Genomic DNA, 17,021 nt, shown 5'->3' with positions numbered 1-17,021 from the left:
GGGCTGCATTATACTGCTGTACTGTCTCCTTGCTATATACATACACTGTAAGCTCTGCAACTTCTGCTGTGCTTTTTTATACCTCGGCAGTCAACCTGTGCTAGGCATTTTACAAACAATTATGAAGAGCTAATTCCTTGCCCAAAGAGAATGTTTACAGCAGGGTTTGCTTGAACTTCTAGCAGCACACCAGGATAACCAGGCTGGTATCTCAGAGTCTCTTGTGGTGCCACTCCTCCCTCTTCTTCGTACAGAGGAAGCTCAAAACAGATGAATCCAGGGAGCAGAACGAACAAATACAGCTCAATATGTTGTAGAGTCAACAAGATTTGCTGTGTACTTGCTCCTTCTGCAACCCATGTTGTACATGTAGAATTGGATGCTGGCTGAGGCAGGGAGAAGAGAGAAGAGGGGAAAAAAAAGTCCAGGGGTTACCTACCACCTCCTTATAATGTATTTTAAGAAGGATACAGCACAGTCTTACTAGGCACTCAACTGTGTTCTTATTAACTTTTCCTGAAACAAAGTCAAAAAAGTCCTCCATTTGCTGTTAATCCTGTTGAAGAAAACATGAACAGGATATGGCACAGAAGTTTCCGGCGTCACTGGGTGTGGATGTGGAGTTTTCTCCCTCCACCACCTCTATGCAAATTGGTGAGTCAGCAATTTAAAACCAGTGCCTAAAATGCCAGACTGTTTTAGTACCTATAGGTGGAACTGCATGACAGAGGGCAATATTCAGTAGGAAAGAGAGAGGGCTCTCCAGTGAGCACAAAGACCCCTGTTCTGAACTCCCTCCTAAAGAAGCCCCTCTCACTCTGCTGATTGCATGGATTTGCTGAAGCTCTTGCTGAGTACCTTACTGAGTACCCCAAAACTCTTAGGCATTGCCTTCAAAAGCCTCTCTACTGCCTGACTGAAAGTGTATGTAGTGATTTATGCAGTGTGATTATTAATTTCTTCCACTGAGCTGTATCGCCATCTTTCAGGAGTTTTTAAAACGCACAAAAAATTGATCAAGAGAATCAGCATTTGCTGTGGTATCAGGTACTTTCTGCTTAATCAGTAGTCCCATGGATAGTTAGATGTATGTAAAATCTGCAGGTTGGCAGAAAGATTAAGGTCCTTAAACTGTCTACTCAGTGGCTTTCTAACTGAGCTTCCTACCGAGAACAGCCTCGGCACTAATAACATAACCCAAGTGAGTCACTTGACTGGGAAAAAGTAACTGCTTCTGAATCTCCTATATTGCATCTTTTACATTCAGCTAGAGGAATGAATTTTCGGCATTCCAGAGGAAAAGAGAGAGAAAAATTCCTCCTACTTACTCTGGTCTTGTTCCTGATGTTAATTTAATACATCAAAGAAGACGTATGGTATTTGAAGTTTGTATACAGATACTTTAATCAGAATCATATTTCTGTATTAGAATTCAAACTCGGGTTCAGATTAACCTGAGTGGCAGTGAAGCAGGCTGCCTCTCCACATCTCAACTCCATAAAAAGCTCCTTTCAGCCAGGCTTAACAACATGGGGATAAAACAGAGTGATATGAAAGAAAATAGCAGGACCAAGAGCATACGTACCCTGATATTTAAAAGTACAAGTCCATCACATTCCAGAAAATTCCTGTAACTTATATGTACATGCAGACAGTGTGGCATGAACACATATACAGGAAATATAAGTAGTACCATATTTATTTTCCCTCAAGTCTACCAAACCCCCAAATCTTTCCATTCCTGTTAATCCTGCAAATCTGTGACTTTCCCCTGGCATGTAGTTCAAAAGACATCTTTTGGGTCAGCATATCTGGGGACTGGGGTGGTGACCCTGATTCGCTCTCTCTCTCTTCAATGAAAACCACAAAATTTACCTCAGCAGCAGTTTTTCTGCCACTAATTCGTAATGCTGCAAAATACCCAATAACCCCGATTTTTCTGATTTAGGGAGGAGTATGAACCAGATACTCACCGAATATACCAAAAAAGGCCAACTCACTAAGTAGTTCTGTACTTGTCTTGCTGTGAACTCTTGAGGTACATTTGGAGCAAACGTCACCAACAAGTATGTACCTGTTACTGTCAGTGTTCCTCCTTTAAAGAAAAGGACACGTTATTTCAGTAATACAATATTTGGTAATCAGGGTGATCCTTGCTCTCCAGCTGATTTCGAAATAGTTTGTAGAAGAAAATTTAAGTCCATTTAATCAGATCTGGGCTTAGGTAATTGGGTTGGCTTGTATTTGTGGTCTTATCTAGTGTAATTTTTATTAAAGACTCAAAGGAATTCGGAAATATGAAAAAAAAAAGCTGTCAGTAAAGCCTCGTGAATTAGGATTCCAACTCAGCAATGCACTTTCAAATATTCTCAATTCTAATACCAAGTGCATGACAAAGGAGAATTGATCCTTTGTATTTCTCACAGGCACAAAGCAGGTCACATAAAATTATCCTAAACTGAAAGGACAAGTTGCTAACAGAGGCAGACAGCTAGATCATTAATCAGTGTAAATAAACACAACTCTCCCAAAGCCGGTGTAGCCACTGAGATCTGCACCAGCTAAGGACCTGCCCTGGAAACACTAGGCGCAACACACGTTCCAGTCCAGTGCTTATGGGAAGTTGTCATGAAGCCAACATTTTGGCCACTCCCTGTTGTATTTGCAGACCTATGAACTGTTCTATAAAAGATTGATTTGCAGAAGACTGTTCAGCCATTAGGTTGCCAGGGCCCCTTTTCAAGGTCAAACTTGCATTATTGTGCTTTTAATAAAAATCTGGAAGTTCTGCCTTGTGGACAGCCAGCTGACAAACACAGATGTTCATTGAGGTATCAAGATAGAAGTGAGCTGATCCTGAGCTCATAAACTGTATTGGATTAAGGAAGATGTTAGCTAATCAATTTTTTTTTTCAAGTAATCTTTAAAATTCTTGGCAAACCTGTAAATCGGTGTGGAGTACAAGGCTCAGGAATACAAAACAAAGCACATCCGGAGGGCTTTGTTGGCACTGCTATTGCACACAGTTCCTTTGGAAAAGCAGAACTGTTCTATATTTATGTGCTTGCAAAAACATCACCATATTTCCCATCATATAGCTCATTCCTATGGAATGTAGTAACATTGTTAAATCCTTCTTGCGAAGTCGAACACAGAGAAATAAAATAAATCAGTGCTGAACACTAGTTAAAGCAACACACAATGTGTAAGGCCATAAGAGAAACATGATCAGTCAAGAGAGGAGGGGATTTTGGACGTAGCAGCTGAGCTGGCAAACTTGAATCACAAACCTAAATAAAAATTATATAGTATTCCTGGAACAATACTCAACAGATCTCTCCAAAACATGAGAACAGCTGGGATGTCCTTATTATAGCACAAACAATCAAGCCTAGGATGCTAGGGAACCCACAGATGTATCAGGTGCCCTGTAGCAACATCAGGTGCACTGTCCCAGCTGAGACGGCTTTGTGTAAAGCCCAAACCCTGAAATATGCTTGTCTCTAACTACTACTGCATTCAAACTGGGCAGTTCTGTTATGCAAAAAAATCTTGTACACAGACAAATTTGACATGCTTTTACAGTGAAGACTCTGTTTCCCAACAAAACACTTGACAACTTGATTATTTGTTCTTTGAAGCGATAAAATTAATACCAAAAGGGAAGTTGTCACTTTTAATTGAGCTTGAATTTTTGTGCAGTGTCTATGCGGTAAGAAAAAAAGAACTTGAATTTCAATGAACAAGTAAATAGCTTCATTGTTTTTATTAAAATTGTGTTGAACTCATAAAAATAATACTAAATACAACCTCAGAGGCAAAAATAGACAATGAAAATAAATTTGAGCAATAAGGACACATAAGGAATGAGTTATGAGTTTAAGAGCAGAGGACTTGGGAATGCAGTCTTTTCCACACGCATTGAAGATTCTCTCTCTTTTTGTCACTTCTTCCCAATTTTGAAAGTATCTGCCTCAAGACACTTGCTTGGGAAAGTGGGAGTGTGAAGGTGGGGGGCTGCGTGAGAGTTACAGCTTGCTAAGCATATGGTGACACACATGTCCATAATAGCAAACGCTTACTTACCCAGTATATCAGCAGTCCTCATGGTTTTCTTTACGGATAAGACAGAAATAAATGCACTACCTAGAACAGAAGTATAAAGACAGTTTTCATATTTGTTAGAATATCGGTGCTATAGCAAAAAGCTGCCCTAGGCCAAGTTTATATATATCTCATGGCTGTTGTGACTGCACCATACCAGGATACAGCTAGCCAGAAGCCCATTCCAACAACCAATGAATCCTCATTTTTTGTAAGATTTTAAATGTATCCAGCAGGCTTTTATGTGGTTAAAGAGATAAAATACCCTTCCCGTCTCCTACGCAGACACTGCTTAAACTGCTCTGATTCAGTCATATGTGGAAGTGTCAAGGAAAGCTGGGCACCGATCAGCCTTACTGTTTCACTCCCCATTTTGCTACCAACTCAGTATATGGGCTTGCTCTAGAAAAATTGCCTCATAGAGATATAGAATTCTGCTTCGTTAGACTTCAAGGTATTAAAAGCTTTTAAGTAAAGAAGCTACAGTACAATCAAGAAGAAGAAAGCCACTGCAAAACGATACTGAACTAATGTTATGAACTATGAACCAGGAGAGTGATCGTTATGTCTGCAAACAAACAGGTGGAAGAACCAACATATGTACCATACAGGAGCACTGCCCACGGTCTAGAGGAACTTGTAATGAGGAAGGAGAAAAATGGAAGTGAGCCCTGGAAATTACCTCCTGTTCCCTGGGCCACTCTTTCTCTTGTTCAGCTCTCCTCTGCCAGCTCCTAGCCCAGCCTCTTTGGGATAAGCAGCAAGCAGGTGGGTGAGCAGCAGTAGTGGTCAGGCCAGGATTTCTGGTAAGCAGCTCAGTGTGGACATGTGCTAGCGAGGGAAGAAGGCATTTGGACTTAAGATGTATGAGACTGTTGGCCACCTGGGAGAGATGGCTTTATTCCAGCATACAACATTAGAGCATCTACCTCTAAGGAGAAGCAAAAGAGGCTGAACAGCTCCGTATAAAAGAGATGAAGGTCTTTGGGAGAGGTGCATTGGTAATGTTAGATTCATTTAGAAAAACCTCAAACACAGACTCTGCCCAGGAAGAACAGTGAAGGGACACATTCAACCTAAATCATGGGATGCTGTTACAAGAGCTCTGTTCCTGTCTACAGCATGAAATTCTTGGTTTATTCCTGAAACAACAATTCTTTGCTTCATTACCTCTATTGTTCAGATGGAAAATTGAATTTGTGGTTAGCTAGTAGATATACTCTAGATAAATCTAGAGGGGTGCATACCAAGAGGCAAACAGAGAACTAGAATTCAGCATCATGTCTTTGTTATCCAGTCAGTAGAAAATCAGATACAGCAGAAGTCATAAATTTAAACTGTATCAAGAGTGATGGAGATCTATGCAAACAACTAAGTGCAATAAAAGAATTTTCAACTGAAAACGTCTTACTGAAAGTAAGCTGCCTGATACAGTTTTCTTTATTCCATGTTTCAGTGACAACTTTGCTGGAGAAAAGACACTGGTATCCAGGCAACACTGGTATTAGCAGAGCTACCTAGGTTTAGAAAAGAGAGAGAACAAAAACCATAAAAGCAGCAGCATCAATCCAAGATAGTGCATGGATTAATTACGGTTCTGTCTTCTTGCTGTCATAGATCTCCCAAGCCCACCTCAGCCCATCCACCTAGGCTGTCATAGCAAACATCTGTTGCTTAGTGCACTGATGCCTCAGAGATTTTTCCTTTATTTGGGTTTTTTTTGAGTATCGCATTGTCTAGGCTCTCTGCATTCAGCAGAGATCTAAGTAAATGCAGTCTAGGATTCAATTCCAGTCTTGGCATTCAATTTGGGGGAGGTGAGCTCTGCCCCAAATTCTGTTGCCTACTTCTTGGGAGATGATACATGGCAACCTGGGGGGAGGAATCACAATCTCTGAGGCTGGAAGTGGGCACTCAGAGCCATCGGAACACAGCCAGATATTGAAACTTGTCACTCAGCTTGTCATCCACTTCAATAATGCATTCAAATGCGGCAAGCTCTTTCTCTAGAGATGATAATGCACAAGAGATCATGAACTTAACAGGATGCATGTATAATTGATGCTTTTTATGATGTGCAATATGTAAAGGGTTCTAAAAATATGAGAGGTTTTAAGAACATATATTAGGCTATCTGGGACTGGAGAAAAAAATGAAGTAGGAGGGGAGGTGCAACACCAGGAGAGACTCTGAACATGGAAGACAACTGTCTTTGTGGATAAACCACCAACACTTCATATGCGTTCAAGTGAAGAAGAAAAGCAAATGAGGCAATCTAAGCAAAGAAGCAGAGCACAGTTACACAGACCTAATGAGATGCTAGAGGACACACATGACTGATCAGACGCCTGGCAAACTCTGGCTATTACCTGAATCTTAAGCAAGTTATGGTAGCACAGCCAAGAGGGCAACTTGTTATTACACACTGGCTAACATGATACTTTTAATTTTATTTTTGTTAATTTCCTGGGGTTTGACCTCCATAAGTTTGACTTTCAGATTGTCTTTTATGTTCTTCAATTTGTGGAATGGGTTTGAGTCAGGTTAAATCAAAGAAACCAAGGGCAGATTATCTTGACACAGTGTCTCATTAGAAATGATGGGCCAGAGGAGGAGGGGTATGAAGCCTGTAAGCCCCAGGAGCACAGGCTGACATTTGCTTATTTTGCCTTCCGCTGGCTTTTCAGCTTTCCCTGGCCAGCAAGACAAATGGCAGGCACCAAAATGTACCCCAGGTGCCCAGTGAGAAATGCACAGCCCTCACAGCTGTTCTGCCCCTCTTCCTTAACTCCTTTGGTCTCTGCTTTACAGTCTCAGGTGCATTTAGCTGCTTAAGACATTAACTCCTCCAGAAAAGGCAGTTTAAGACAATATGCTTGATGGCCAACACATTCCTCCCACCATCTCCTCTCTGCCTGGTGGCTTCCAACCTGACTCTGTTGGGAGCAGGAGGTGGGATTAGAGTTTTCCTGACATTCTTTCCAACTTGACTTATCCTAGAACCCTGTGAACCCTTGGCAGAAGAGTAAGTGGGCATTCAGAGGCCACAGCTAAGCCTACCAGGTATATGAGTTGAAGCCTTTATTACATCCCAAATTCAGCCTCTAAATGTAGCCCTGCTGAAACACCTGTGCTCAGCTCCCCAGACTCTCCACTCCTTTTCCACCATCCCTCAGACCACAGGTGAGGTTTCACCCATCTCCCTACCTCTCCTCCTTACCACTACTGATATTACACCCTTGCACTTTCCTCCTAGGCTGCTTCCCCTTCATAATGATTTCCCCCCATCACTGAGGCCTAACTGAGAGTTAGACTGAAGAGTCTAACTTCCTACCACCCATCCCGAATTTTCCTTTTCCCACACCAGGGTCATCTTGTTCCCCCTCTGTCACAGAAGCTGTGTGCCTCCTCCTCTTCCACCACTATACTGATGTGGGAACATGATGTTCAACTCCGTAGATGAATAAACTGAGGAATTTTGGCAATTGCCGTGCTGAAATGTATTAATGAGTCTTTGTAACTGTTCATTTGTTTGCCTGGTTTGGGTTTGGTTGGTTTTTTTAAGCTATAGGCAATTACAGAGATTGAGATCAGTGTCAGAGGGAGGAATAGGCTCTACTTTTTTTTTTTTTTTTTCCTTAATTGGTCAGCAATAGAATACAATACAGAAATACAGACAAGAAAACATGTTAAAGTGTAAGCTGGCAACAGCTTGGCAACAAAACAAGCAATTTATCACTGTTCTGAAGCCTCACTGGTTTTGAACCGCTAGTTTGAGCAATTACAACACACGCAAATTGTCAGCCTCTAAGCCACTGAAACAGAGACTGCATCCCTGGTCATCTGAGAAGGCTTGTATACTTTTGAGTGAATCAGAACATTTTTAGCTTTTTAACTAATTGTTAAGGTAAAACTTTCAAAATCAGGTACAAATCCTATTCGCACTGAGAGTGGTGGCAGATAGCCTGCTAGTGGCAAGAGAAGGGCAGAAAATCTGGGAGATGATCTGTTAAGGATTAAATGTTACAGAATCAACACATCCTAATGAAATCCTTGAGTTCATTTCATGCCTTGGTTGTGTCATGCTTATATTAATATCCACAAATTGAGAAGTATATAGGTCCCGTGAAATATCTGTATCTATTTGACAGAGCCTTTCTGAAGGCTCATGGAACTCTTCAATCTGGAAATACAGAATTAGTATTTCAAATGAAAAATATTATGACTTGGTATTACATCAAAATCATGATAAATAAAAACTATTGGGTACAAAATGGGAAAAAAAAGAAAAAAAGAGTTTGTTCAGGAACTTCACTGTTGTGTTGAAACAACATCTTCTCATGCATCAACATAAACCAGGTTATTTTGTATTCATTACTGAATGAATACATATTCACTATACAGTGAATGAATATATATTCACTGCAGCATGTGAATTTCAATTTAAATTGAAAAATGGTAGAAAATGCCCATTTTCTTTATTGTATGCAGTAAAGTGCCTTAAGGGAAGGCTGCAACAGTGCTACACATAACTTAGTCAGCTGCTCATTCTCTCAGGAGTGTTGGTTTACAGTTATCTGCATATGTAGTTTTTCTCCAGCACAAACAGAAATAAAGAATAGTGTGATATGTGGGTTCTGCCACTAGCAGACACTGAATGGTGAGAACCAAGCTCACAAAACTCCTCTGCCTCCTAGACATGAAAGCTGCAGTCAGGATTGGTTTTCGTGTGTTTCCTTAAGAAACAGATAATATACAGAAGGAGAAGTTAAAGATAAAAAAAAACAAAACAACCCATACTGATCCTTAGAGTGTATTTTCTCTATTTTGCCCAATCCAGCCTTAAAAAACTCAAATGAATGATTGACCATCACTTATTTTTCCTACCCAAAAGTATTTCACAAATAAGTATATTTCATTAGTAATTTGTTTTCCTGCTACTGAGGCTATTTATAAATCTAATTTTTTAAGCTCTAATTTTATTGTCAGGACTTACAGTAAATAATATGTCTCATAACTGTTCATAACTTCAAATACTAGTATATTCTTGTTTTCATGTTTTCAATTCTTAGATAAGCTTATGTACTACTTTAAATAGATTAGTACTCATAAAGGCACAGACTGCTTGCATTGCTTCTGTCTTGTCCAATAGTTTTCCAATAAAACCACAAAATTTAATATTTGCCTTAAATGTTCATTCTGTTAAGCTTAACTGATTCAGTCAGGTTAAAGGCATTTAAACCCACCCATTTTGCAGAATACTTCTGTACTCATTTCACTGGATGAAATACCAAAGGAGGAGTACTAGCCATCGTTCAAAGACTAATGTTTACACCTCTCCCAGTCTGTGCAACAAGAAAAATATTTCCCTTTGTGACCAAGCATTTACACTGTTTTATGCAATTAAGGGTCTACCTCCATTTAATGATGCAGTTTAAGTTCACCCAGTGGATTCTGCCCTAAATCTGTTAAGCAGTGCTGAAACTGTGGGGATGCAGTTGGTGCCAGTCACATTTTAAGATGTGACCTTAAAGTATGCTTTATACAGACAGACTCTCCTGAAAAGTTTCAGGACCATCCCAGTACAGAAGCACTTGGAGATGTTTCAATCCATCCCTAACTCAAGATATTGTAGTTTGTCACACAGTCAACAAGATCTGGAAAGATGACGAAGCAGGTGGTACATTTGATCACTGCAGCTCAAATGAGCAGAAGGTTAAGGGGACAGAGAATGGGGAGCAGGTCTTCCTGGGCATGTAGCCTTATTTCCACAGGGGATCCAGAGGCTGCACAGTACGAGGGGGACAAGAAAAAAAGGCTGAATGCCAGTCGTGAGAGGGACGTGGTTTAGCTGAAGGATAGTGTGAAAAAATTATCAAAGAATAGCACCCAAGTGTTTTTATTAAGCATATTCAGAAGGAAATGAGCTGTTTGGGAGAAAAGAGCTTTGTTCACAGCTCTGGGGCAGAATAAAGTATCTCTCTCTCATGCACAGAAGGACGGGAAACACAGATGGCTCCCAATGCCAATGCACAAAGCAGAAGGACAGGCAAGTCCATGTACACTCTGTGGGCACTGGCGGATAAATCACAGCTGGTTTTGAGTGCCTGTATCACCATCTCCATGGTGGAGTCTGCATACAGACAATTCATGCTCGAGAATTTCCCTGTCCTGAAAGTATTAGCTTAAAACCTCTGTCTTATCATGCCTACGTCTCAGATATACTGTCCTGCTCAAGGGGAGGGCAGAAGGAGGTCAAGGAAAACCAGTCTGCTGACCTCCTGTAGGTCATTTTTGGGGTAGACAAAGGAGAGGATGTGGGTATGAGAAGATGGATGCATTTAGACCTGGTAGGACCTGGGTCTCCTTTAGGACCAGAGCTCTGTGTAAGGGAGGATTAACACAAATTTGGAGAAACTTGAAGAATACCTGTACGCATAGCCAGAGTTAAACAGAGAGCTAGCTCTGCCTGAGACATCTGGGAACAAATCCATCACAGCTAGTTTATATGATAGATATTAATGGTGCACTGAATACAGAGGAAGATATTGCAGAATTTAATCTGTTGGTGCATAACTCTTGATAGCTATCCTGCACTAGCATTTCTAACATGGTTAAATATTAGTACTGCACAAGTGGTGGACAAAACATGAAACACTTTTCCCTATCTTTAATGCCAATATTCTTATAAAACAAAGCAAGCCAAACATCAGAGGAATTACTCAAAAGAGAAAACATTAAGGTAAGCTTAACTCTGGAAACCGGATAATAGAACACACTGCACGGAGAAGGAAGAACCTGGAAAATCCTTTTGTTACATCTTCTAGACAAGTACAAATAAAGTATTTTAAAGAGTAGTCTGGTGAACCCACTTCTCAGTAGTAACAGAGTTCTCAAAATCCCAGATTCTTGGGCCACAAAGATGTTACATTACAATGATTAGGAGAAATCCATTTCTGTGAGAATATCTGAGAAACTTCTTCCTAAAGCTCCATCAGGGATATCAGTTTTCAGACCTAAAACAATTTCTTGCCCTACAGCTGTTTAGAAGGAGCATATAAAAATGCAAAGGGATCTCAACAATGTAAGTATAAACAAATGTAAAACAGCTCTCTATAGAATGATGAAAACTGCAGAAGAAATGATTTCTGATATCACTGGCCTCTCACACCCTACTCCACCCCCCCCACCATTATTTCTGTAAGCAAAACCAAGACAATGAGCTAAAAACCACAGCAGCCTAAAATTATCTGAGCTACATGTAAAATATGATTTTTAATTTTTAAGTATAAAAAGCTTTTTAATGATCACACCAAACATGTATTACTCCTCCGCTTTTAAATTAAAAATTTACCAATTTCTCTTCTTGAAGAAAACAACTGCTGTCTTCTCAAACTATTTAAAACCCTGAACAGATGTAGAGCTTGCATCATTGCAACCACACACAGAAATACTTCCACTGTGTAAGAAGAAAAATATAGTCTTTGTAGCTTAATTCTAAAAAACCCAAATTAAAATCTACTGGTGTCATGCCAATTTATGGTCTGTGGTGCTGGATTCTTTCTAAAACCAGCCATTAGCACACCCAGCTCAATAGAATGAGGCACAAACTTTTCACTATTTAATTGACACCGGGTTAAGTGCAAAATTCAATTGGATGCAGTCAAATGTGGTAGCAGAGCATAATCGATGGTGGCTCCATCTATTTTAAGCCCTGGGATGATTCCCGTCTCAGAGGGCTGGAGATATATGATGGGTATAGCCCAAATCCGTTCTGGGCAGACTCCAGTCTGCCTTATTCTCCACCAAAACCCAAGTTTCGAAGCAAAGGAAAATTGTCATGCAGATCCAGAGTGACAGAGATCTGCAAAGAATCCTCTAGATGATCAGGCATACTGCAAAGCACATGTCCCTCAGTACACCATAGCTACTGAGTACCCAGTGTCAGTGAGAGTTGGCTGTTATCAGGAGGGGTGTGTTGACACCAAATTTGGAAAAAAAGGCTTATCAAAAGGGTGGACTCAGGGTTCAGATACACACTTGGAGTTTATCATCAGGTGCTTGATTTCTTCATTTAAGAAATTAACTTATGAATGACACACATTTGACAATACCACAAAACAACTGTCAACTAGACTGTACAAAGTCCACCCTCCACCACCTAAAAGAAGTCACAGTTTAATAAGAAAAGTATTTCTTGATCTTTTAAATTGAAAGACCTGATGACTGAATTATCCTTTGCCCAGTTGTTAGTAGATGATGCACATGTGTCTTGGTCAGTTTGTCATTGCCCTAAATGATGAACTCTTCCAAAATTAAAAGGATGCTCTGTTTCTCTTCAGCTTTAATTTCAGAAGACAGAGATGTATCTAGTGGTAGGAAGTGTTACTGGGAAGTTATTGCTGTAGTTGGCTGTCGACATCATTTTTACTTTCTCTTCCTTAAGGGAATGTTTGCTAGACTAAATAAAATTTCAGATTATCTCTACTGTTTGGGCTATGAAATGGATACTGTCAGCTGATATATGGGAATGGAATATAAGATACTAAAGTGTTTTCTGGGGTCTTGCAGGATAAGCATTTTGGGTCAGTTAAAAAAAAAAAGAAAGATATAACAAGCTATAACAGTTCAGAAAATGGTTTCTTGGTATTTGTTATAAGTAAGAGGAAATGGAGAATGGAGGAAACATGCAACATTTTTCACATATTGCAAAGGTAAAGAAGAAGGAATCTGCTCAGATAAAAACCAATCCTAAATGTGACCTCTACTTTGTAGCAGTTTAATAACCAATGGCATTTTTTTCCCTTCCCGCTGCTTTTTACTTCTTTCTAGCTTCATATATTTGCATTTTCTTCAGTTTGGGCAACACATTAAATTGGTTAATGTCCCTTTATATTCAGATACACCTGGAAAAGTCTACAATTGTTAAAGATACAACTACTACCACCAAAATCATTGGGATATGTCATATTAATCTATATTTTCACCTCAGGTAATATCACATTCCTTTCTTTGAGAAATTTTTCATACAGCGGTGAACTACCATGGCTTTATATGTCATTCTCCAAAATTCCGCAACAGTTTAAACATTAAAGGTTACAGTAAATTGCCTGCAGTTTCCTTCCCCCACTATCTCTGCTAAATTGCACCCACATATGGCTGGCTGCCTCCTTCCACTACAGCCGGGCAATCCACCAGGAAGATAATTCATCTTTTCTACCTTCCTATACAGAATCACTCACTGCAATGTCACTTCCAAGCATGAAACTGGTAGCTAGAAACAGACCATGAAATGTTATCATTTATGAATAGCAAGGAAATGAGCTCCAGCGTATGCAGAGCTGTTGTATTATCTCAGCCCCGGATGTTTCAGCTATGAAATAACTTGATTAAGGGATATAGCTGCACCATGTATTCCTGTTTTCACAGTCTTTGTACAATATTGCCCTGTCCACTCTGCTTTGCATTAGCACAACATGTTACAACATTATAACATATCTTTATCAAAGAAACATCTTTACCTCATACCTGTCAACGCCTTAATTACAAAAAAACACGTGAAGAGTAAGATCCTAACAAATGAGACCTAAGGACAGAACTTCTGCTAAAGTCCAATTAATCTACACATGAAGGAACAAATTAATAATTTTGATAATGTCCATAAATAAACTAAGCATTTCAGGAAGTTTTTAGGCCCTTTTTCTCACACGCTGCAGAGAGTCAAGCAAGCTTGCCCATGTCAATGTGAATCATGATGATGGGCAGGAGACAGGCAGCGGAAACTGCTTGGTGTGATGGTAACATAGGAAATACACTGCAGGTACTCAGGATCAGACCATAGCTCTGTGCAGTCAGCAGGATGCCAGCCTGCCACTTCGGGGGCTTGCACAGCCAGCAAGGCTGGTACAGCAGTGGGTGACCAACTAGCAAGAGCTAGAGAGCACACAGTGACACAAAAGGCAAAACTACAGAAAAAGAAAGATATTAAAATAATCTCTGAGTTAAGTAGAGGGTTTGTGTTAAACTGTCAGCCCATGTAATTATATGAATAATTTCTTTTCAAACCACAACATCAACATTTTCCCCCTCTGTTCCTGCTGCAATTCCTGCTGTATTGTTCATCTCGTTACAAACAAGCGTTCAATTAGAGTACCCAACAAGAAATGGCAACCCATCTCACCTATGACAGATACACATCCCAGCGGAGCAACAAGGGCAATGGGAGCAAATCCATAGGCTGTGAAATTGCCCACCTCTCCAAGCCCCAGGAGAACGATTCCACACCACCATCGCTTGCTCATGTAGTAGGGCTTCGGCTCTATTTGGCAAGCCAGTTGGAGATGAGTGCATTTCTAGAAAATTAATTATTAGGAACAGGCATGAAAAGAAAGACTTCCATTGTGTTCTTATGTCTGACAAAAGTGGAATAATTAAGGGGGCTGTCAAATTCAAATTCCAGGTGCGTCAAGGTTTTCTTTTTAAACATGACTTTCAGCTTGTTGTTGCAGAGCTTTTTGTTAACTCAGAGCTGCTTCAGATGTGTGCTTTCTTAGCTGTGGTGGAAATGGCTGAAAAAATAGACTTCTGAATAAACCTGAAAATTATTAAGTGAATACTAACGAGGTAGTCCTTCCAAGCTATTGCTGCACACCTCTGTTCTTCTCTCAAAGCAAAGCTTGGCAGTTGTGCTGGGAACCTGGAAACACTTAAAGGCAGGAGGAGATGGGGTAGAATTAGAACTGTGGCAACAAACTGAGAGGGAGAAGGGAACCACGTAACATGGTGCTCCTGCTCCATGTTACACAGGCTCACCAGAAACACAATTCCAAAAGAAATAAGGCAGCACTTCATCACATCTGCTGCAGGGAGGACTCTAAATTAATTAGATAGATTTTAGGATTTGGCTACAGTCTCCTGTTTGACCTTACCAGAAGATCTTGAGTAAAGCATTATTTTCAAAAGAAAAACCAGTTATAGCTGTATCAACAGGTATTATATCTACTCAGGTAATACTTTGTCAACACTTCTTGTTACATGGAGAAGGCGTTATTGACACATGTAATTGTTTTCTCTCTGGCTGTACAACAAGAACCTGCATGTAACAAGATTATTTGACTTTGATCACACTGGTCTCCTTCAGGAAGGTGTCATGACTGGAAAGGATGCAATGTTTACCACATTAGTTCTGCAGAATAGTGTTTCCTTTCTCAGATTTCTCATTTTTTTGACTTTCTCTGCACGTGGGTCAAAAAAGTTGGAAACCAAATCATAGTTATTGTAGTATAAATGGTGGTAGAATAATTTTTGTTCTCCAACACTTGATATTTGACTTTGGAAGTGTCCTTTCAGAGCCCCCAGGAAGTTATAAATAATTTTCCTCATACTCCGATTCTACTCAGTTCTACAGAGTATGGGCCAAACAGCAACATCCGTGATACACCACAGTCTCAGTCATTCCTCTTGTTGAGAGGATGCTGCACATTACTGCAGCTTCATGCTGTGGAACATGTTCAGGGGATGAAATCCTAGGAAGTTTAGCCCTTCAAGAAGAAAAGGAGCATGAGGAAATCAAACTTCCTTGAGGCACAGACTAGCAATTCACAGTAACATCCAGGATTTCGCATGTTCCATTTTTATAAACAAACGGATCAAAAAAAGCCCAATAAAGATCTGATTGAAATGAATATTAAATAATATTCAAATCAAGAATCCAAGTTTCTGCTGAAAACCAAATAGGAAAAGTTCTTAACTGAATCCTGGGCTCTGGTTTCTCCCCAGGATTCTTGTAGGAATAATTCTTGAGGGCACAGTGTGATTGAAAAGATGTGCAGGGAACACAGGAGGGTGAGCTCAGTGCTCCCCTACAGCCTGTTTTCTCCAGATGCCTGCCTGCTTTGCATAGTAATATGCGTGGATGGTATTTAGGTGGAGGCTGTTTATAATCCAGCTGAAAAACATTGTAAATGGTGGGCTGTTCTTCAGTTGACAACTAGCTAGAGGGAAGAGAGGGAGGATAACTGACTGCATGGTGGGAAAGGGAAGAGGGAACAATAAAATGGCTTGTCCATTTAACATGAGTGTGAAAACGAATGTTGAGATTTAAGGAAAATCATTGTTCATATTTATAAGATATTGTTACCAAGTGGAGAAAAATCTATTTTAAAGGATAAAAAAAACCCCCCAAAACCACAGTTTAAACTGTCAAATAGCAATGCAGAGCTATTAGGTTTTCCTAAACAGCATTCAGAAAGCTGAAAGATAGTTCAAATCCAGTAAATGCTGTTAGTGATTACGAGTCAATAGAAGTCTGTCTGCATGCCTCGGTACCTCCCCTGGCAAAGTATCCACTTTGGCACTCAGTGCCTGCAACAGACAAAAAGACATGAATTCTGAGCAACCTCATTATTATGGGCTACACTGAATTTTCACTTGACCAAAAAGAGTTTTGCTATTGAAACAGAGCCTGTCCTAGTAGTGTCACTGTCAGCAGGTTGGAACTCATATTGGAGAGGCAGCTGTCATCTCAATCTGCCTGCCTTCTCTGGCAGATTTCTTTCAATAGGATTCTCCAACTAGAGATACTTAACATAGAAAGGAATTGTTGAAGAATCTTCCAGCATTAATAAAATGGGTTATTATTAATAAAAGATTTTATATTCTGCAGCTTTCTGTTTCATCCTTTACAGAAAAAGCAAGTAGCTTTATATGGGACATATACAACTCAAAATACAAGCTAGGAAAATTACTTTTTCTGGACAACTTACATAACAATGTCTTCTGTGCTTTAAAAACTTTTGTTAGAAGACCTAAAAATACCATGAAGTCTACAAGAAACAGATTATACTGAATTATTTAACTTTCTACTCAGTATGTCTTCTAATTATTAATACAAAAAGGATTTTATAAGTCTTATCCTA

General features: G+C 39.8%; 1 protein-coding gene across 1 annotated transcript in view; it reads right to left on the bottom strand.

Moving 5' to 3' along the window:
* Positions 1–17,021, bottom strand: part of NIPAL2 (NIPA like domain containing 2) — a 51,232-nt gene that overhangs the window by 16,807 nt on the left and 17,404 nt on the right. Inside the window, exons 3-5 of the mRNA XM_030511453.1 lie at positions 14,285–14,456; positions 4,087–4,146; positions 1,974–2,095 (exon numbers count right to left, since the gene is read on the bottom strand). Of these exons, the coding sequence (XP_030367313.1) occupies positions 1,974–2,095; positions 4,087–4,146; positions 14,285–14,456 (354 nt within the window). The remainder of the gene's footprint in view (positions 1–1,973; positions 2,096–4,086; positions 4,147–14,284; positions 14,457–17,021) is intronic.

Source organism: Strigops habroptila, chromosome 1 (assembly GCF_004027225.2).
Source record: "Strigops habroptila isolate Jane chromosome 1, bStrHab1.2.pri, whole genome shotgun sequence".
Taxonomy (NCBI): Eukaryota; Metazoa; Chordata; class Aves; order Psittaciformes; family Psittacidae; genus Strigops; species Strigops habroptila.
The sequence above is the reverse complement of the archived record's forward strand: the minus strand, read 5'-3'. Positions and strand labels throughout refer to the sequence as shown.